This window comes from Cicer arietinum, chromosome 4 (genome assembly GCF_000331145.2).
Source record: "Cicer arietinum cultivar CDC Frontier isolate Library 1 chromosome 4, Cicar.CDCFrontier_v2.0, whole genome shotgun sequence".
Lineage (NCBI taxonomy): Eukaryota > Viridiplantae > Streptophyta > Magnoliopsida > Fabales > Fabaceae > Cicer > Cicer arietinum.
Genome location: NC_021163.2, coordinates 17,598,134 through 17,620,038, shown reverse-complemented (window position 1 = coordinate 17,620,038; position 21,905 = coordinate 17,598,134). Strand labels below are relative to the sequence as shown.

General features: G+C 26.2%; 2 protein-coding genes across 4 annotated transcripts; one reads left to right on the top strand and one right to left on the bottom strand.

Annotated features, from left to right (window-relative positions):
- Positions 1-6,414: 6,414 nt before the first annotated feature.
- Positions 6,415-8,890, top strand: LOC101495980 (uncharacterized). 2 transcript variants are annotated; one of them, XM_004497202.4, is made up of 2 exons: positions 6,415-6,609; positions 6,705-8,890. In XM_004497202.4, exon 2 carries the CDS (start codon positions 6,755-6,757, stop codon positions 8,534-8,536), a length of 1,782 nt encoding a protein of 593 aa, XP_004497259.1. In that variant the 5' UTR covers positions 6,415-6,609; positions 6,705-6,754; the 3' UTR covers positions 8,537-8,890. The 2 variants fall into 2 exon arrangements, with proteins under 2 accessions (XP_004497259.1, XP_004497258.1); XM_004497201.4 differs by having other exon boundaries at positions 6,701-8,890.
- Positions 8,891-9,046: 156 nt separating this feature from the next.
- Positions 9,047-10,648, bottom strand: LOC101495443 (high mobility group B protein 7-like). Of its 2 annotated transcripts, none has more exons than XM_004497199.4 (8): positions 10,462-10,648; positions 10,280-10,362; positions 10,109-10,154; positions 9,907-10,020; positions 9,770-9,827; positions 9,621-9,665; positions 9,434-9,520; positions 9,047-9,340 (listed from the first exon to the last, which is right to left on the bottom strand). In XM_004497199.4, exons 1-8 carry the CDS (start codon positions 10,554-10,556, stop codon positions 9,260-9,262), a joined length of 609 nt encoding a protein of 202 aa, XP_004497256.1. In that variant the 5' UTR covers positions 10,557-10,648; the 3' UTR covers positions 9,047-9,259. The 2 variants fall into 2 exon arrangements, with proteins under 2 accessions (XP_004497256.1, XP_004497257.1); XM_004497200.3 differs by having other exon boundaries at positions 9,437-9,520; positions 10,462-10,639.
- Positions 10,649-21,905: the final 11,257 nt, after the last annotated feature.

Genomic DNA, 21,905 nt, shown 5'->3' with positions numbered 1-21,905 from the left:
TTTGGAAATAAAGTAAAATTAAAATGGTGTGCTTATAATTAAATGTAAAAATAGATAACATTTTCAACATATTCAAAGCTTAAGTAATTGGAGATTTTTTACTTTCAAAATTTTGTAAGAAAAAAGGTCACCAATTTTTAAAATTGTCATGAGGAGTAGAGTATCCGAAATTGTGGTCCTATTTGATTGTAATTTTTTTATACTACAATTGGTGTGTAAAATTATGTTAAAATTAGATCAAAAAACAAAACAAAAACAACTCATATGGTAATCTATTAACAAAAATAAAAATACAGGAACTTGTTTGCATCAAATTGTAGCTTTCCTTTGCATCATTAATAATGAGATAACCCACCAAATAATGCATTACATTTCCTTTTTTAATTCAAACTAAATTTGATAAAGTTTATCAAATTAGTTATAGACATCTCCTTTATAATTTAAATATTCTTCAAAAAAAGAAAAACTTTAATGTTTATCCGAATTAAAAAGAATTCGTGTAATGTGGGATCGATGCAATATCTAATAAACAATACGGGAGCCAAAGATTCAATTCAAAAAAATAAAAACACAAAAATCTAGAGATGGCCTCACGGGAATAGCCTCTACATCATAGTTGATAGAGTAATAGTAAGATTTTTGAAAATGGAAACACGTTACCCTTTCTATTTTTCTTTAGACATTTCCATGTTCCCTACCTCAAACTAGTCTCCTTGTCTGTCCTATAAAAGATTTTTCCATACAACATTTCATAACCAACATTATAAATCAATGGATGGCAAATGTCCCGTAGGACCCCTTGATATCAAACACAGATTTGGACTATAATGTTAGCTTTTAAGAAATTTGGGACCATGTCCTAAAAGTCTTTCTTTTCAAAGTTTGCAATATCCAAATTTCAGTTTAACCACAATCATCTCACATGGACCAATGTCTTTGATGGCGCAATCAGCGCAACCTATATCCATACAATTTTGAATCACTTTTAAGGAGAAACACTATTTCAATTCTAAAATTAATTATTAAATAAATAAAAACTACTATTCTGTCCAGACTATTTCTCATCTTAATGATTTTTTTTTTAAATTTCGTTGTCTAAAAGAAATCGTATCAAATAAATGAAATATTAAAAATTTATATTTTATGATAATTTATTTAAATTAATTTTTTATTTAATATTTTTGTTATAAAATATTAAACACTACTAACATAATTTTTTTTAAAACCATAACAAACAAGCTCATAAATTTAATTTGAGCGATTAATCTCTGTAGCTGACAAATAATATTATTAGAAACATGTGTGTAGAATAGCACATACATGTACAGTTCACATATCCACCACTACAACTTGTTTTAAGCACAATGCCTTTTTGCCACTCTCATGACCCAAGTGGATATAATTATTAATTATGTCGTAAATCATGACTTCAATTTCAAACTTTATCATTTACAAGAATGAACAGTAAGTCGGCAGTTAAGACCCAATTTTATAAGTCTTCACGCAATAATTTTTTCTATAGTTATAAATATAAAATAGTAATTTCATCCAAAAAAATATATAGTAAAAAACAGATGTTGAATTCTATGAACCAATGGTGTGGGGTTGGTTTAACATTATCTATATCATCAATTTTATTATTTATGTAAACTATTTTTATTTATAACTTTATTTTTTATTTACTTAAATAATTAAATATTTTAAAACATCTATGTATATTTATAAAAATATATCGAATTTTGATATAATATTTTTAAAAAAAATTTAACTTTTTTATGTAGATAAAAAAATAATAATGAAATTCGTACAACCGTTAACTTTAATTCTGAGATATATTATTTAGTCTAACAATATTTATATTTAGAATTAAGCCTTACAAATAAATTTAACTTTTGTTTAAACTATTTCAATTAAAAATTTCAGTTTTATTAATTAATAAATAAATTTTAATTTTTTTATTAATTTTATTAAGAAAAATGTGCACTGTTATAATTCAATATTTCAATAAAGATATGAAAAGTATAATATAATTTTTAATACGTTAAAATATCATATTATTTTGAATAATTTATTTAAAATAATATACTTATCACTTATTAATTGAAAATTATAAATAAAATTAATCTTTTATGATTACCGAGTACAATATATATCAGGGAGTAGCATGGCCCATGAGTTCGCTATTTATTCACCAAACACCACTCTCCCACTGACAGTGGCCCAACTGCTACAGATGGTTGAAAATGATTGTTTGGACTTATAGTATGTGATTAGATTGATAATAAGACAATTTAATTTAGTGATTAAGCAGTCATTAATTGATATAAGTTTGGGATTTTCCTTTTTCAATTTCAAATAGCTGCCCCACCAACTTCAACTTTTAATATTGCAAATCTCTCATACACTCACTAGTTTGAGTTCAAATTTGTTAGGTTCAAGAGTTTAGATTAACTTTTAATATTGGAGATTTTTACTTAAAATAAATTTATGAATCTTCACCTAAAAAAATGTACATTTTATAAATATGTGTTGATAAAATTATCTAAGTTGACTAAATCCTAAACCCTAACTCAAATATACTAGAACAAAATTTATATATGAATAAAATTGTAATTGTTATTGTTATTGTATTTATTTTTATGCAAATGCAAAATTGACTCAAATAGAATCTTATAGTTTAATGAATTTTTTATATCTGAAAATTTTCGTACAAAAAAAATATTTTTACTACAATAGACAATCATAAAATAACTTTTATTTTTTAAAAAATATTTAAAAAATAATATTTAAATTATTAAATACTATTTTAAAAAAAATATGTAAAACGGACCTTAATTTTGTTTTTGAAAAGAAACCAACTGCCAAAAGAAAAATGTTAATTGAGATTAAGCATAGAGCTTTTTCCTCAACAAATAAGAGTAATCAATGAATGACAAATTCTAGATTAAAAGGACAATGTAGAAGCATTATTGTTTTACAACCACAAACAAAGTATAAAGGGGACCCTTTTAATTATTCTTAAATGATCTTAGCAAACAAAAGTTGTGCTGCAGTGATGGAGAGTAAGCAAGCTAAGCATACTTAGAAGGAAAAGTTAATATTCATCCTGCTTTCAGAAAAACAAACAGTGATAATAATTGCTTTATGTTAATTTTTTTTTGGTTTAATTGTAATTTTACCTCTAAAATTTTACCTATTTTTAAAAATGATCTCTTTATTTTAAAATTCATACGTTATAGACTTTCATTCATATTTTTAAATTAAAAAATAGTGATCTATCATATTTTAAATGATATCGGATATAATAGAATCACGTATTAACAGAAAAAATAATTAACTATAATTATTTAGAAGTATTTTATAAAAATGATTATAAAGATTATTGCATTTCATCAGATACGTTAAGGACAATAAATAAAAAAATTTAATATTGCAAAGATGAAATTCACAAAAATATTTTTCAGATACTAAAACTGAAAACTGTTATATTTACAGGGATCAAAAATTATTTTCCTTTGTCAATTAACATTTTTGTAAAGTCTACTTAATGTTAAGGATCAAATAATTTTTTTTTTGTTTTTGATATTTCAGAGATGTAAAACAAAAAGAAAAATTATGCGGACCAAAATAAAAAAAGAAGATTATATTTATGGGGACAAAAAACATATTTAAACCTTTAAAATATATCACATTGTCATTTTTGCATCTAAAAATTTGAGAGAGAACAAAATTAAAAGATTTTAAAATATGAAACTAATTTCGTAAATAATAAAAATAGAAAATCAAAAATACAATTAATTTAAGTTTTTTTAATTATTGAAAACGAATAGACCAAATGACATGCTATTAAGAGTAGCTGGTTTATTGATTTTGTTAGTATTAGTATGTGTAATTTGTAAATAATTTAAATGGCAATTGAAAATGAAAGGAAAAGTATTATACAAGCTGCCTAGAACCGTTAAGCATGCAAAAAAATTCCCTTTATCTTGGAAAGCAAAATATTACATTAAGGACTCAAAATGCACCCTACTTAGGCCAGTCGAGTTGTTGCTACACCTTGCTTTACACTTATTGTTATTTTGCTATCATCATGCACCAAAATTGAGTTTACACTAAACTTAATATTAATATTGATGTCATGGTAAGATAACTACATAGTTTTGTGCTAATTTATTCATGACAAATTATATCATTTAGTTTGTTAAGTTATACGAAAATATTATTGATTTTTTAATATTTTTTTATCAAGTTAATTTTTTATATTTATAAAAATTATAATGTTGAACTATTTTTAGTCATAATTTTATTTCGATCATTTTTAGTTATAATTTTTTAAAACTAAACTATAAGTTTTGTTATTATATCATATTAAAGAACATAATAATTTTTCATGTGACTTTATGAAATAGATTAAAATAATTTCGCGTTTAATTTCAAGAATATTAAAATGTATCTCACTCGAATATTCTTTTGCTTAATTATTTTTTTAAAGTTGATTGATGGTTTATGTTTTTATAATTATTGAAATCAAAAGACTTTAAGAATTACACGAATTTATTAAATAAAAAAATTAGAAGAATATTGTATTTTAATTTTGCTTGTTTGAAATTAAGATCATCGATCTAAAAATTTACAAACATAAATGACAAAATTGACACACAAAATGACAAACAAAGAATGACAAATTTTAAAATATTTTGCTTTTATTTATATATCTATCTGAAATCCTGATAGTAATGTTTTTTTCTACTAAATTGATGTTGTGAGTTTAATTCTCACTTCTATTTATAATATTTAGCTTAGTATATAAAGTTGTTATTTTGTCATTTCTATAATAATGTTTAGCTTCTTATATAAAATTGTACTTGAAAGTTTCAAAATGTTGCTTTAAAAATCTAGAGATACTATTTTATTAGAAGTAAATTTTTCTATATTAATGTCGTCAGTTTAAAAGAATGTACTTATTTGGTATTGGTATATTTAAAAAAAATGATAAATAAACTTATACGAAATATGATATTCAATTTTGACATTTTTTTCAGTTAAACTATACCTCATAAATTGTATTAAGATATCTTTTTTAATAACAAAGAGAAAATATTCCAAAACTTTTAAATTTATTTAGCTTTTACTACTTTTTTTAATAAGCTTTTACATTTTCTAAGTTTGAAAAAATATGTCTCCATTTTTTATAACAGTTATATAAGTATCACTTTATTTATACTTTTAAATATTTGTATACAAGATAAAAAAAGTTATTTTTCTTATATGTATTTGATAATAGAATATAAATGAAAATTATTTAACACTTTTATAATTGTTGAGAAATTCATTTTTTTCATATTTAAATATAATAATTTTATATATATATATATATATGAGGAAAAACTAAATTGTATCTAAAAAATTATAATAATAGATACATTATATTAAATAAATATTTATTAAATTTAACTGTTAAATTTAAAATTAATATCGTATAGATTATATTTATAAATTTTTACATTAAATCATAGTATTTTTTTATGTGAAGAAAATGGGTCATGATTAATAATATCAAATGTAATGCATTGTGGATAAATTTAGTGGAGACCTACCAAATGTCTATTGCATTGTCCGTCCAACGGGTTTACCGTGGGCCATTCCACTTTACTTTGTTTTTACTTTTTACTTATTTTTCTCATCTTGCCTTGAAAGATATATCACAAATTTTTGTTTTTACCTTTAAAATATATATATACATATATAGAACTCCAGAAAAAGAAAAGAAGCGAAACAAAACTAATTACAATTAAGAAAAATGATTGGAGATTTCGCTCAAGCTTGGTATGTCTTGAATTGATGTTGTGTCATTATTAATCTAAATTTAACTTTTTGTAATAAAAAGTTACAATAAAAACATAACTTGAAGTAAAGAACAAGGCAATCTCTAGTTAACTGCAAGTAAAAATATGTGAATCTTTGTCAATGTCGTAAAGGTTTATTCAGCCTCACAAAGTAAGTAGCAATGAATGAATTCTAAAAATAAAAATAAAAGTAACTATGATGGAAAAGTATGTGTATGTTAGTCATTGTTTAAATATTAGATAAAATTTAAGTGCATTTCTTTATATATTTTCTATATAATTTTTAATTTAACTAATCATAATTTTGTCAAATTCATAATGTAGTTTTTTATTCTACAAGCAAAGACAAGAGAAAACGATACTAGTACTTTTTACTCCCAAGCAAGGAACATGTGGACGGTATAATAGGGATAAGGTAAATTTTATATAACAAGATAACAGAAACACTTGACAGAATTTGAATCTAGTGCGCTCCAACGTTCGAATACACCAAGGATCCTCGTGATCCATCAAACGGTCACAAAATTACCATGTGAACTTCTTTAAATTTATCAAACCCTTCATCATCTTAAAAATTTATTTTCCTTTCAGTAACAAGCTTTTTTTTCCTCTTAACTATAAATAAAGAGACTGCACAATCTTGCATGTAGATCTCAAACAGAATTATAACTTCGATACACACTTCAACCTCATCTTATCATCATCATCGTATCTTACCTTACCGTCTACGTGAAACAAAATAGAATAAATCAATGTCGGAGTGGTACTTTTTCTACTCTTTTTCTTACTATAAATGTTGGTTCATCTTTTTTTTTTTCAGATTTTCTTTTACTAACTCAAAGTTCTCTTGTCAGACAGATCCCAACTTCAGAGAAAAATCTTAATCTGATCAAGACCCACCTTTCAAAATGAAATTTTTCACATGGGTTTTGAACCTTTTTCTGATATTTTCATTGCTCAGTAACTTCTTCTCAGAAACTGCAGCACAAACATCTTCATCACTAGAGACACCAATTTGTTCAGAAGAAGATAGAGCTTCTCTTCTCAGCTTTAAAGCAAGCATTTTGAAGGACACAACAAATACTCTATCTTCATGGATTGGTAGAGATTGCTGCGATGGAGGGTGGGAAGGAGTTCAATGTAATCCATCTACAGGGCGAGTTAACATGTTGCAGATACAAAATTCTGATGTTACAGACAGTGGCAGTTATATGAAGGGTACTCTTTCTTCAGCACTTGGCAATTTGCATTTCTTGGAGGTAATGTTGATAAGTGGAATGAAGCATATTACAGGAGGAATTCCTTCTACCTTCTCAAATTTAACCCACCTCACACATCTAGTTCTTGAAGACAATTCACTTGGAGGGTACATTCCTCCAAGCTTAGGTCGTTTGACCTTGCTTCAGACCATTTCATTGAGTGGGAACCATCTGAAAGGACAGATCCCTCCAACATTAGGGAATCTGAAAAACCTTGCTCAAATTAATATAGCAAGAAATTTTCTATCAGGTCCTATCCCCCTCAGTTTTAAAACCCTTAGAAATTTGAATTACCTTGACCTCAGTTACAATTTATTATCAGGGCCTATCCCTGATTTTGTAGGGGAGTTTCAAAACTTGACTAATCTAGACCTATCCTATAACCTACTAACAGGAAAAATTCCAATTTCCTTGTTCAGCCTTGTCAATCTTTTAGACTTGTCCTTGAGCTATAACAAGCTCTCAGGGACCATTCCAGATCAGGTAGGAAGTCTGAAATCCTTAACAAGTCTTCAACTTAGTGGCAATCAACTTACAGGGCATGTTCCACTATCCATATCAAAATTGCAGAAACTTTGGTCTCTTAATTTATCAAGAAATGGGCTCTCAGATCCCTTACCAGCAATTACTATCAACGGCATCCCTGCACTTTTGTCCATAGACCTGTCTTATAACAACCTCAGCCTAGGAAGTGTTCCTGATTGGATCAGAAGCAAGCAACTTATAGACGTACGTCTAGCCAGTTGTGCATTGAAAGGGGACCTTCCGCACTTCGTCAGACCTGACTCTTTGAGCTACATAGACCTATCAGATAACTATCTGGTTGATGGTATTTCAAACTTCTTCACAAATATGTCCAGTTTGCAAGAGGTCAAGCTCTCAAACAACCAGTTGAGGTTTGACATTTCAACAATAAAATTGCCATCCGAGTTGTCTTCCATAGATTTGCATTCAAATCTATTGACAGGTTCGCTGTCAACAATCATAAATAATATGACAAGCAATTCTTTGGAGGTAATAGATGTATCAAACAATTGTATTTCTGGTCACATTCCAGAATTTGTAAAAGGCACTAGTTTGAAGGTGCTAAACTTGGGAAGCAACAATATCTCAGGTTCAATCCCAGTTTCTATTTCAAATTTGATGGAACTTGAGAGATTGGACATTTCGAGAAATCATATATTGGGAAACATCCCTTCAGGTCTAGGTCAGTTGCAGAAACTGCAATGGCTTGATATATCTATAAATGGACTAACAGGACAAATCCCAGGTAGCTTATCACAGATCACTAACCTAAAGCATGCAAGCTTCAGGGCAAACAGGCTATGTGGAAAAATACCACAAACAAGACCATTCAACATCTTTCCAGCAGCTGCTTATGCCCACAACATGTGCTTATGTGGCAAACCCTTGCAGGCATGCAATGGATAGAAAGAAGGGACAATAGGTCAGTCAGATGCTGACTACGTTATCATTAGATATTTTCATGCCTTATGACTATTGTTACACGAGCAAGATAGAATAGGCTCCAAGTATATTTAAATTTTTCATTTCCAGATTCAGCACAATGCTTATTGCTGAGTTCAATTTAAATTTAATTTAATTTCAAATAAACCATGTATTCATTTATGCAAATTACTTTAGATTTGAGATAGAAGATAGACTGGTTCGTTTTTGCAACAAGCCTTGTAAAATGTGGGCAGACTCAAATATTGCAGCAAACCACTGACACATACATGTGTGGTCATTGCTTTACGTGGTTTACAACAAAGCTCAGTTAAAATATCCCTCGGTGTATATTTGGCTAAAGATTAAAACGTAATTCTAAACTATGAATTTTTAAATTTGTAAAACAAGGACAAAACTGGAAAACTGCAAATGTGAAACATGAAAATGCATTCATGATCACAGGTGATGTAAAATAAAAAGGCAACACAACACTTGTAGCAAATCATGTAACTAGCATTAAGAATATTCCAATAGGAAAGTACAAAAATATGTTGCACGGAAATTTCAAGGCCAACTAAACATTGACACCTATATATAAAACACTAATACTAAGACATGTTCCAAAATATACAGTACTAGACTAAGTCAAATGGCCAAATCATTTCAACATAGTAATCAGGTTTGAAGAGCACCAAATTGCCACTACTACTCCTCATCAGTCAACTCTTCCATCTCTCCTGTTGCAGGGGCTTCCTTATCAGACTTTTCATCAGATGCTTCTTGGTCCTGAACAAAAAGAAACAATTTAAGAAAACAGAGCAAAAACAAACAACAGCATAGCATTAAACTAACTCAGAACCCAAAAACAAAAAATCATACTACATTTTCAGCAGCATTATAGGTTTCCATAGCCTTCTCATACTCTGCCTTGAGTTCAACAACCCTATCCAAATAAGGTTTCTTCTCCTAAACAATTTCATAACACAACATTTAATTAACACCACATTAGTTAAAGCTAAAGTAAAAACACTTAAACCAAAACAAGTCATTTTTAAAACTAACTTACTTCATCAGTCATAGCCCTCCATTTCTCACCAGCCTCTTTACCAACCTATTGTTTTCAGAACAGGTAATTCAATCAATAATTAACTAACCCTTACATAAGCTTAACAAACAATGCAAACAACAATTTCAGTTGTACAGAATTTTCATTACCCTCTTAACATCCTTTGAATCAGGGTTAGCTTCCTTAAACGTTTTTCTAAAATCATCCCTGCAACCAATTAAAACATTCAATAAAGCCACTCAAATTATGGAACCAAAACACCACAAACAGAAAAACAAACCCCTACATGAAGACAAAGAAAGCAGTGGGAGGACGCTTGGGCATGTTAGGATCTTTAATCTTCTTCTCTTTCCCAACTTTAGCCCTTTTTGCACTTGGTTCTTTCGATTTCGGCTTCTTCCTACAATATTTCAAAAAATTAACCAAATTAGAAACACAAACAAGTAAATAAATCTTCAAACAAACAAAATGAGGGCAAAAAGTTCCACCTCTCAGGTTTCTTCACTTCAGCAGCTTGCTCAACAACCTGAGCATCTGAACAACCAAATCAAATCAAAACAACTTAGAAAACAAAGCAACAACTTCAATTTTAATTTTCAATCAAAAAAATAATATAGTTATGAATGTGATAAGTAAAAAAAAATGAATAACTATGATACCAAGGTTCATTTTGATTTTGGCTTCTAGGCTACAACTATGCATGTCAATGAGTGCAACCGGCACATCCTTTTTGCACTCAGCACTGAAAGATTCAAATAAATCAAATAAATAACAGTAATTAAAATTCAAATATTGAACATTGTGAAAATAAGTGAATCCATTGAAATCGACGATGACTAACCATCGAGCGAAGGCGCTGCCATCTTTGGCACGAACAAGAACGGAAGCAGCACGAGAATCGACGGCATCAACCCTTTTCGTACCTTTCGTTGCCATTTCGTATTGTGTTCTTTTTAATCTCTGTTTAACCTAATTTATATATCAGTTGTGAACTTGTTTGAAATGAATTGAATGGCAAAGTATTCGAAATATTTATATATGAGATGTGAAATTAAAATCAAAGGAGGGAAAAACTTAATTGTTATTTTAGTTTTAGCGCCAATAACCGCAGCGCCTTTACATTTTCCTTTTTTTGCATTCAAACTACCTCGCGCGCTATCATTCATTACTTTTTCTCTCTTTTTTTCGGATTCTTCGTAAATGGGCCTGTTTACATGTCAAGCTACATTCTATTGGGCCAACAGTCCAATTTTACGTAACATCTTGCCTGATTCTATTTTTATTTTTATTTTCATTTTTTATTCACACATATACTAATAATTTTATGTATTACTAGTATTAAATTAGTGTCAAAATAATATAAGAATATAAAAAATTAATTGGATATATGCTTGCAATTTTTTATGATTAAAAAAAATAGAGAAATGACCGTTCTCATTAAAAGAAATATAATAGAACCACTATTATTTGTGAGAGATCACAATATTAGACGAAGAAAGACAAAAACAAAATGAGGATTTTATCTTACACCCCTACATTTAAATATATCACCCCTCGTAAAAATACAATTTTGCCCTTTTAAGTTTTGAGCTTTTTTACCTTCTCTTTTTTGCATCCCTCTTTTCAAAATATTCGAAAGTTTCGAAATAATAATTTTCAGAATTTTCGAAACTTTCAAACAATTCGAAACTTCCGAAATAGAAAATTTCATAATTTTTTAAACTTTCAAATAATTTAAAACTTTTAAAATGTGAAAATTTCAAAACTTTTTATATTTAAAAAAATTTAAAATATAATCTTTATTTCGAAAATTTGAAACTTTTAAAACTATCAATTTAATTAAAACTTATTATAAATGTATAAAATCCTCAAACAAAATCTTAGGCATGTATCGAGAAGCAAGGCCCAAGAGAGTTGTGGGCTAGATGGTAGAGCATGTCATTTATTCACTTCTGCTTGAACTAATAATAATAAACATACTTTAATATTCGTATCATAATAATGCTAGCTTTACTAATAGTATTTACAATTTTTTTTTTAGAAAAAGTCGAGTATCATTTGAATTGAAATGTCACGAATCAGAAGCTACAACAATCTACGTATATCATTATTCCCGTTAAAGACATATATACTATACTATACTGATTTGAAAAGGTTGTTTACTTTCTTCTGGTTAATACTTAATAGTAAGTTGATGACTCGTCGCTGTCTTGGACTCTGTTCCACTTCTAGTTACTATACTACCTACAGTTATATACTAATATATGTTACTACAACCGTTTCCAAGTTCTTTCATGTTTTTGTATATGATCAATAATTTTTTTATTATATTTTTATACATAAAAATGTCTCACATTAAAACATGTTTTAGGCCCTAACAACATTGGCCAGCCTTGTTTACAAAAACGACGTAGCTTTTCACACAATAGTGTAAAATCACAACCATTTAGTATGATATTGATAAAAACTCATACCGATATCAAACATTTATTTCTTCAACAAATATCGAGTTGTGTATAGCAAGATTTTACCATAGCAACAAAAGACGAATATCAAGATAGAAAAATAGAAAAATCTCCCCCATTTGATTTGATATATCACAAGCACGAGAACCACATAATTTATAAATAAATAAAAACTAGTTAACCTCGAGCTAGCTAGTTTTCAAATTAAAAGCATATTGTTAGCTCATAGCTTCAATATACTATTTGTTCAGCAAAAGAAACCAAAATTGCCATCGTCAAAGTTGAGGGAATAACTAAAAGGATCATAGTTGAAATTGTTGTTGTTAATATTATTAGACCAACCCTTGATTTCCCTCTTGAAATCAGCTCTAACCCTCCAAAAGAAGCTCCTCAACTTTCTCTTCCCATACAAAAACACCATGCGTGGTTCGCAAAACCTCATTATAATTTAATTTGTTTCCTTGCTCAAAGCCTATAGAAGAAAATAGAGATGAAGGGAGAAGAAGTGAGAGCAGGATAAATTTATATAAAAAAAAATAGTTGGGTTGTGTGGTTTGATAGATGGGTTACAATTACATAGGAATTGAGAGTAGAGTGGTAGGGGTGTGGGGGATAGATTAGATACGCTGGAAACGAGGGGATAGTATAGTGGTCCAATCCAACACTACTTTACTTTCTTTCTTTCTTTTGTTCTCTTTTGTGTTGTCGCTGCTTTTTCAACATACGGCGCTATGTTTTTCTCATCAATTCAAATAAAATAAAATAAACTCTTTTTCAGTTAAATCATTCTTCGACATGTTTTATAAAAAATATAGAGGAAATAATTTATAAGAATCACTGTGACATGATTATTTTATAACTCTCTTTTGAAGGAATTTTAAATCAACTTTTATTATTAAACTAACATTTCAGATAAGTCAAAGGAGTACAATATTGTTTTTTTCATTTTTTTATCTATCTTTTTTGCATGATATTTGTAAGTTGAAATTGGCTTAACGGATTATCATATGTTAGTATTATTAATAATTGTTATAATATATTAAAATTGTACTTGATCTTGTTGTCATTCTCTTTTTTAATTCATTCAACTCAATTATCAAATTAATTTACATCATGTTGTGCCTATTTTTTAAATGTGTGATAAGCTATAATGCTTGTTGAATGAAAAATGAGTTTAACAACAAAAAATAGTAATAACTCTTAGATTTTGTTTAAAATTATGACAGTTTGTGTTTTTTTTTTATTGAAGAATATTTGTAACTATGTATGTTAATTTTTAAGGTGAATGCAAATATTCACATCGAATATTGTAAAAAATATTACTTTTAAATATTAGTAAAAAGTATTATTTATTTATGTTAAAGTCATAATTTAATTAATAAATATTAAAATTATTATTGTTTTTAGATTTGAACTCTAAATTTTATAAATTTTTTATGGTGTTTATTGATTCGTCTCTGTATCAAAAAAGTATATTAAGTTTAAAATAAACTAAAATATATATTTTTGTTGTTTATTTTTTAGTTTATTTTATTTTAGTCTTTACGTTTTTTTTAGATATTTAAATTTTACTTAATTTTGTTTTAATCATTTATCTTTTATAAAATTATATAAATTTATCATTATATTAAAGACTACAATTAATATTAAATAAATAAAAACGAACAAAAATCATAATTAAAGCTTTAAAATATTTTTATATCGTACCTCCTTCTTTAAACATAGTACTTGTCTGAACAACTTTTTTATTTTTTTGTTAGAAAATTATCTTCAAATTTTTATTTGCATTAATATTTATCTCTCTGCGAATAATATAATTAATTTATATATTTTTATAAATATTACAATCCAAACATTAATTAATTATTTTTTAAGGAGAAATTTATAAAAATAATATGACTTTTTAATAAATTTAATATTAATATCATTTTTTTCTTCATAATTTAATTAATTAATTTTATATCTATTTATAAAGTATTTATATTTATTTTATTTATTTCAAAAACAGATTCAACTTCAACAAATAAAATACGTTCAAAAATGAGTCATTTTACTTTTTCAATGTGACATTGATTATTTTTTTATCAATTCTATCGCTAGCTAAATTCAATTAATTAGATTATACAATTTATTGGTTAATAACCAATAGTTATAAGAATAATTCAATAATATTATATTCGTTTTTATCCAATTTGTAGTTTGTCTTAATATATTTGAAATTTAATTACGCATATTATATATGATTTCAACCAAATTACATTACAATACTATTTTTCATATTAATTTTTACAAATATTAAATAACTTGATTTAATATACATATAAAAAAGAAAATAATTGTTAATATATAAAAAATAAATTGTAAAATATATATAATATTTAAATAAATAACAATACTAAAAGTGTAGGTAGTCAGGTCGGTAGGTACTTATTGAGATTGAGAGAGCGGAGACTTTGACCTTTTGAAACAACCTTGACGAGCAGTCGGACACTGCAGTCTGCAACTTCTGTTGTGTTGGAATAAGGATTGACACAATTTTATATCTATTTTTATCTTATTAAAATATTATTATCAGCAACTGATTGATTAGAGGATATACATCAATATCTATAATGTTGTCTAATCAAATATCACTTTTTTCCCACATCATTACATCGTATTTTTATAAATTAAACTAGCAAAAATGACATATAACTTATATTTTATACGTACTTTTATTTATTTATTAATTAATAATAAATATTTATTTTATATTTTTTATATTTATTAAAGATAAAAATATTGTCTCGTATTGTTTTAATATTATTATAAATATTTATTTTTATTTTTTATATATTAATGACAATTATTTACTTCATAATTTTGTATATTCATAATTAATGTTTTTTTTTTACTAGTAACAAGTATTTATTTAATATTTTATTTATATTTTTTATTGATAAAAATTTATTTTATATCATTTATTTATTATTCATAAATATTTGTATTTTATGTACTAGTGACAAATATATATTCTATAATTTTCTATAATTATTATCGAAAAATATTTATTTTGTATTTCTTAATTGTATTTAAAATTAGAAAAATAAATAACCAACAAATTTTATTTTATCATTTTTAATATTTATCAATAATAAATATTTAAATTTTATAATTAAACCTTGATGAGGTTTTAATGTTAGACTCGCACTTTTAGAAGTCAATTATGTACTCCATAAATGAAACATAATATATATATATATATATATATATATATATATATTATTAAAAAGTAGACGGATTAATATTTTAATTTTGTTTATAATTAAATTAGTATAATATCCGTACAATCGCACGGGTGGTGCGTCATTTATATATTTGTATTTAATTAAGTATTTTTTATAATAAATAGAATAAAATAAATGAATTTAATTATTGTAGTCGATAATTATCATACTAATATATTAGTTATACATAAAGTTATTAACATGACAACAAAATATTTTATGATGTGGTTGTGGTTGTGAGAGTTAAAATTTCATGAAGAGTTATTAGGAGTATCCCAAATAATATTGATTTGTAGAAAATAATTTTTCAAGACAATGGGCATACAAATTAGAATGAAACCATCGTAATAATAGAATTTAAATGCTATTGATTAATACATAGTAATAAATCATAGTTTACTAAAATATGTTTTACATATAAAGAAATCGGTAAAAATGTCATTCATACATTATCAATCATTGTAGGTTGGATATTGATGTTAAATTAATAATCTATCGTCAATAACTTTCGTAATATCGAAAAACAGTTGTATTTTTTCGCATCAAGGGTTTTGCACCAAAGCCCTGTAACATAATCTGCATGTTAATTAATATGATCTTATGAACTAATTTCAATTGTATTTTGATTATTTGACAAGATAACATAATGCGAGAAATAGAGTTAACAGCATACTTTAACTTTTAATGGTTGTACTACATTATCTATAGTATATTATTTCTATAACATATTCAATGTTAGTTGACGATCCATCTCAGCAAAATAATAATTATTGAAAATTGTCTTTCTATTGCAAAAATTGACAACAAAAAATTCAAATTACTAATTGTATTCTTTACTATAAAACTAAGCACATTTGTTAAATTATATTTATGTATATTGCGGTAAAGCATTAATGTGGCATATCATGATGGAATACTCAATAGATTAGTCTAAAGTACAATATTGAATTACAAAATAATTTAGCAACACCTTTTAACTAATTTAAAAGTTGATTAAATGAGTGATGATCTAAATTTATAGGTTATGTTGATCATTTAGATGCTTTTAATGTCTATAGTTGTATTTTTTTTTTTAAGTTTGCATGTGGAATAAGTAAAGAAAATAATTTATCACGGAATTGATTTTGGGAACCGTACTGTACTGAATTGTCATTATTGATTGATATTAATTGTTAAAAAAAATAAAATATGACTTAATTTTCTATAAAATTAACGAACCAGTTTGGTTCATAAAATAAAATGTAATATATTATTTATAAAGTATGAAAGTTTCACTAAGTTTATATTTTTTCAATAGACAACATATCAACATTTTCCATATTTATGTTCCTAAAGACATTGATCAATTAAACATTCATCCTATAATAATAACATTGAACCAAAAAGTGTACTTGTGTTTAGTGTTTACAACAATACATGATTTGAGAATATATATCTCATGATTGAGATTTCATGAGACCAAAACATAATTAGACCTTAAGATTACAACATATAATAATAGTTTTTTAATATAATTGATGTCATCATCTACTTTCTAGCATATAATTTCTTTGTAGTTCCTATTCACATTTGATATTCTTGAGTGGTTTTGATGATAATAGTTGGACACTTGCAATTGCATTGTTACCCTCATTATCTTGTTGGTCATCAGTTGGAGGTCTTTTCTCCGGTGAAGCTGATTGAATATTTTCAATATCGTTTTCATCAGTAATTGATAATGATGGCTACATATTTCATAAAGTTTGTAGGAAGTAATTAAATTATTGTCATAAAGATTTATGAAATCATAATGTATTTATCAAAATGATGCACTTATAGATATTCATATAGATATACTTACAGTGTCAAATAGTATTTATTGACTAAGAAGTTCACGACTCGATTCTCCTTTATATGTGTTCTGAAAATAGACTTTTATTAATTTAAATTGTGCATTTTTTAATATATATAATTTATTACAATTATAAAATACAAAATGCGGTTTGAATACCTCTTCAATTTGAAGTTGTTCCTTAATTGCAGCAATAAGTGCAACATTACTTCATGACTTATTAACAGAACAGTGTTTTGAAGATGGTTGTAGTTTTACATGAAAAGTTATAGTGGTCCCCAATATGTCTTGAAATTCTGATGGATATATCCTTATGTCAGTATCAGTAGCCTTTAACATGTTTCAGGTAAATGAGTTATGTCATATTATGTGGTAAACAATAAATATCCAAACTACGAAGTTACTTGGACTAAGCATTATATACATGCCTCAATCATATTCTTCCTCGTTTGAAGTGTTGAAATTCTAAGTAGTGATGTACAATCCTGGTCCCACATAAGGAAGTTACAAAAGCAAGTGTCGTGGAAAACTTCAATGATCATTTTGTACTTGTTTTATGTTGTCAGTATTGATACAAGTAAGTATTTGATATAAGGAATGTAATATTGATTTATAAATTCTGATAAATTAAGGTTGATTATTGAACTACTCTTATGGGCTATTTGCTTTTAGTTTGGCAACAAATTCACATCCTTATATGACAGTTAAGAGAAAACCTTTCATATAGTAACACTAACCCTTAATAATATACAAATCGTTTCTACTTTATTCCATATGCCTATAAGTTAGAAAATTGTAACTATTTAGTTTTACTTTGATTGGACAATATATTTTGAACTATGAAGAACAAATGAAATTACATAATTCTAAAATATAAAAAACACTATCTATTAAAGTTTGATGTACCTTGGAATTGGCTGGTCAACCTGAATACCACATTTACATTGATAATTTATAATCCCTTCTTTAGCTTTGACTGTGCAATTAGTGCAACCAAGATAAAATCAACTGAATTTGTTTGACACAACCTTTGACAGATTTGCCACAGTTACACAAATCATTTCCTAAAAATCATATTGTAATTAAAAAAAACTGTAACAATTAAATAATGTATATATCTACATAAAAAAATAGTGTTATGAAATTATAGTTACATGTCTAATAGTCTTGATTTGGCGAAGAGTTTTAACTCTGGCATTGTACATAAACGTCTATTATGAAGTGTATTGAGATGAAGATGTGATATGAGTTTGTAGTTGGCGGCCCTGAATGTAGTTATTTATATCATCTATTGCAGGTAACCTGCATTAATTGAAAATTGACTACTTAATAGAAAAAAAATTACTTATAAACAAAATTGCTATTTGAAGATGAGTGGTCGACATCATTAAAATCGTTTGACCTCTAATCATGCTAAATCATAACTGCAATATTTGGAAGACACTTGTAAAGAGTTGGGCAACTTACTGATTTCTGAATTCCTTGGTTTGGTGTGTGTTTTCATTGATAAGAGGTTTAGTTCCACTCAATGCATTAGTGATTGTGTGTCCGTTGTTCCTTGCCATATAGAACTAATTAATTAACAGTTACATTTAAGTAAATTGTAACAAACAAAATATTTCATTAAACAATTAGTACTTATAAACAAAACTGTTATATGAAGATGAGTGGTCGACATCATTAAAATCGCTTGACCTCTAATCAGGCTAAATCATAACTGCAATATTTAGAAGACACTTGTAAATAGTTGGTCAACTTACTAATTTCTGAATTCCTTGATTTGGTGCGTGTTTTCATTGATAAGAAGTTTAGTTCCACTCCATGGATTAATGACTGTGTGCCCGTTGTTTCCTGCCATATAGAACTAATTAATTAACAATTACATTTAAGTAAATTGTAACAAACGAAATATTTAATTAAACAATTAGTACTTGTGTTGAATTAATAATACCTTATGGAGGCTTGACTCGTGCATGGTGAAAAATTATAATGATGGGACCAGAGTTGGGGTGATCATTAACATAATTGAGGAATTGTGTACCATAGGGAGCAAGTAAGGATGTTTCCGCTGATCAAATGAATAATATCATTTGAAACATATTCTGTATAGTATATTAATTAAATATAAATATTGTTGTTAAGTGAGATATTTGATTTTGATGGTGACACATGTTTTTTTGGTTGATGATTTTGAAGTTGAAGAAATTACCTCATCCACTATCCCGATAATATCTAAAAATAAAAAAGATAAGTTATTAAACACGAAAAATATAAAACACAATACTTTTAGTTTTAAACAAAAAAAAAAAAACAATGATTATTGAAAAAATAAATAATTAGATTAGATGAAATAAGAATTTTTAAAATAATGTACATGGACAAATATAAATTAAGTAAATTAGTAAATGTAAAGATGAGTAAATAACTTAATAATTAATTTTTATTTTTATTATTCAACATAATATGTTACTTATATAAAATACATGACATATAAGAATTCATATAAATTTTGCTGTATCAAGTGGCAAAATATCTTTCGTACAGCTCGTTATAAGATATTAAAGAAAAATAACATTCCCATTACAAAAGAAAAATTAGAATACACATAATAAAAATTATGATTATTTTTTATATCTTTTATGTTTGAATTTGCATGTTAGTCTTCGTGAATCTTTCATGAATCCTTTGAATTCCTTTGAATTTGCATGATATTTAGTAATAAATTTAGAAGATAAAATGTATAGTATATTAGTAAAATTAAAGTGTAACCATTGAAAAAATTAGTGTTTGAAAAATCATTACAGTTTATAATGAATTTGTTAAAGTAGTGTTTGAAGATTACTTTAAAAAAACTGTCGAATTGGATTGTATTTTTTTTTTAATTTCTATAAATTATTATTTTTCTCATTAATATTCTAATATAATTGTTTTTCTAATTAATATTTTAATATTCTATAAATTAAGTTGTTTGTATTCATAGGTAAAAACTTGTGTTCGTGTTAACTGTATATTCAATATAACTCTGTGTCAACATTATTTATTAGACAACTTAGAATCAGAATTAATAGAATTGTCAAACTATTTAGTAGAGAATTTAGAATTTGAGTTAGTAGGACAAATAAACGTTGGAGGATGGAGATGTACATATACATACAAATTTTTTAGACAAAATTTAGAAATAAATTTACTAAATTTGAATGAATGTTCGATTGTTCCATATGCTTGAGATTTAGACGCAACACCAAGAGAAAGAAATTGTACATATCCCTTCACAAATTTTATTAGTAGCACAGTTCTAACGACCAAATTCCATGACTCCTTTTTTTTTTTTGAGAAATTGAAACAACAAAATCTAGTTTTTTCAGACACAGTGATCAATAACAAATCTTTGGTAAAAAAAAAATGAAAAGAGAATTGTGTATACATGATAATATGAATGATATTTATAAAGAAGACACCGAATATAGGAGATTATTGAAGATAGACGATTTATGCACGCCGAATTATGAAGGAAAATCTGAATGCACTTAAAAAAGAATTATCGTAACATAACATGTCAAGTCATGTAATTGATTTTATTTTATTTTTAATTCGTTCTTCTTATTTTTTTTAATTGGCCACTTAATTCTCAACGACTCAAATTGTGATGGAATAGAAGTTTTATTTTATTTTTCTTAAAAAAAATGTGCAATGGGAGTTAATTCATTACTTTCAAAAAATTGTCTGAAATGTAATTGACTGTATTTTACTTTTAATTTATTATTTTTATTTTTTAATTGGTCACTATGAACACATCATATCAAATCGTGATGTAATGAGAGTTTTATTTTTTCTTTTAACAAAATTTGCACAATGATGGTTATTTCTATTAATAGAAACTTTATACTAGAAATTTTATTTGTCTAACACTTTATTTTACTGTGTCAAATTTGTCAAAGTTGCATTCATTCATCTTCTTATTTTTTAATTAGCCACTAAATTCTCAACGGCGTGTCAAATCGTTAATGGAAGTTTTATTTTGTTCTTTTAAAGAAAAAGAAATATGAACAATGAGATGGTTATTCTATTAACCATTACTTAAAAAAAAGTGTAATTAATTGTATTTTATTTTTAATTTATTATTCTTATTTTTTAATTGACTACTAAATTCTCAACGATGTAAAATCGAATCGTGATGTAATAAAAGTTTTATTTTTTTCTTAAAAAAAAAGTCTACACGTGATTATTTCTATTAATAGAAAATTTATATTTGTCAAACACTTTATTTGACTGACACGTGTCAAACTTGTCAAAATATATGTTTGTTTTATTATATTGTATAGATTCCGTGTGAAACACATTGTCACTGGGGAACATTGTTATGTATATATGGGAGAAGACGATTACTTATGAGTAGCATGATAAGATGATAAAACTCTATGAATAGAAGGTGCGGTGGCTACTGGCTTGCAGATCGGTGATATGGAAGAACACATGAGTGGGTGGTAGTTGTCTTGAAGAGGGATGGGCAGCGGTTACCTAACATTGTGGTTTTAATTTACTAAAATTATTATTATTTTTTAAATTCAGCTGACAGAATAATGAAATGTTATTGCTTTTCAAGGTAAGATAAGTTTTGTCCATTCATTTGCACTTTTGATTAAATATTTTGTGTATTTATGTTAAATATTCATTTTAAAAAAATTACAATACTCCTTTATTTTAAATAAATTAAATATAGATT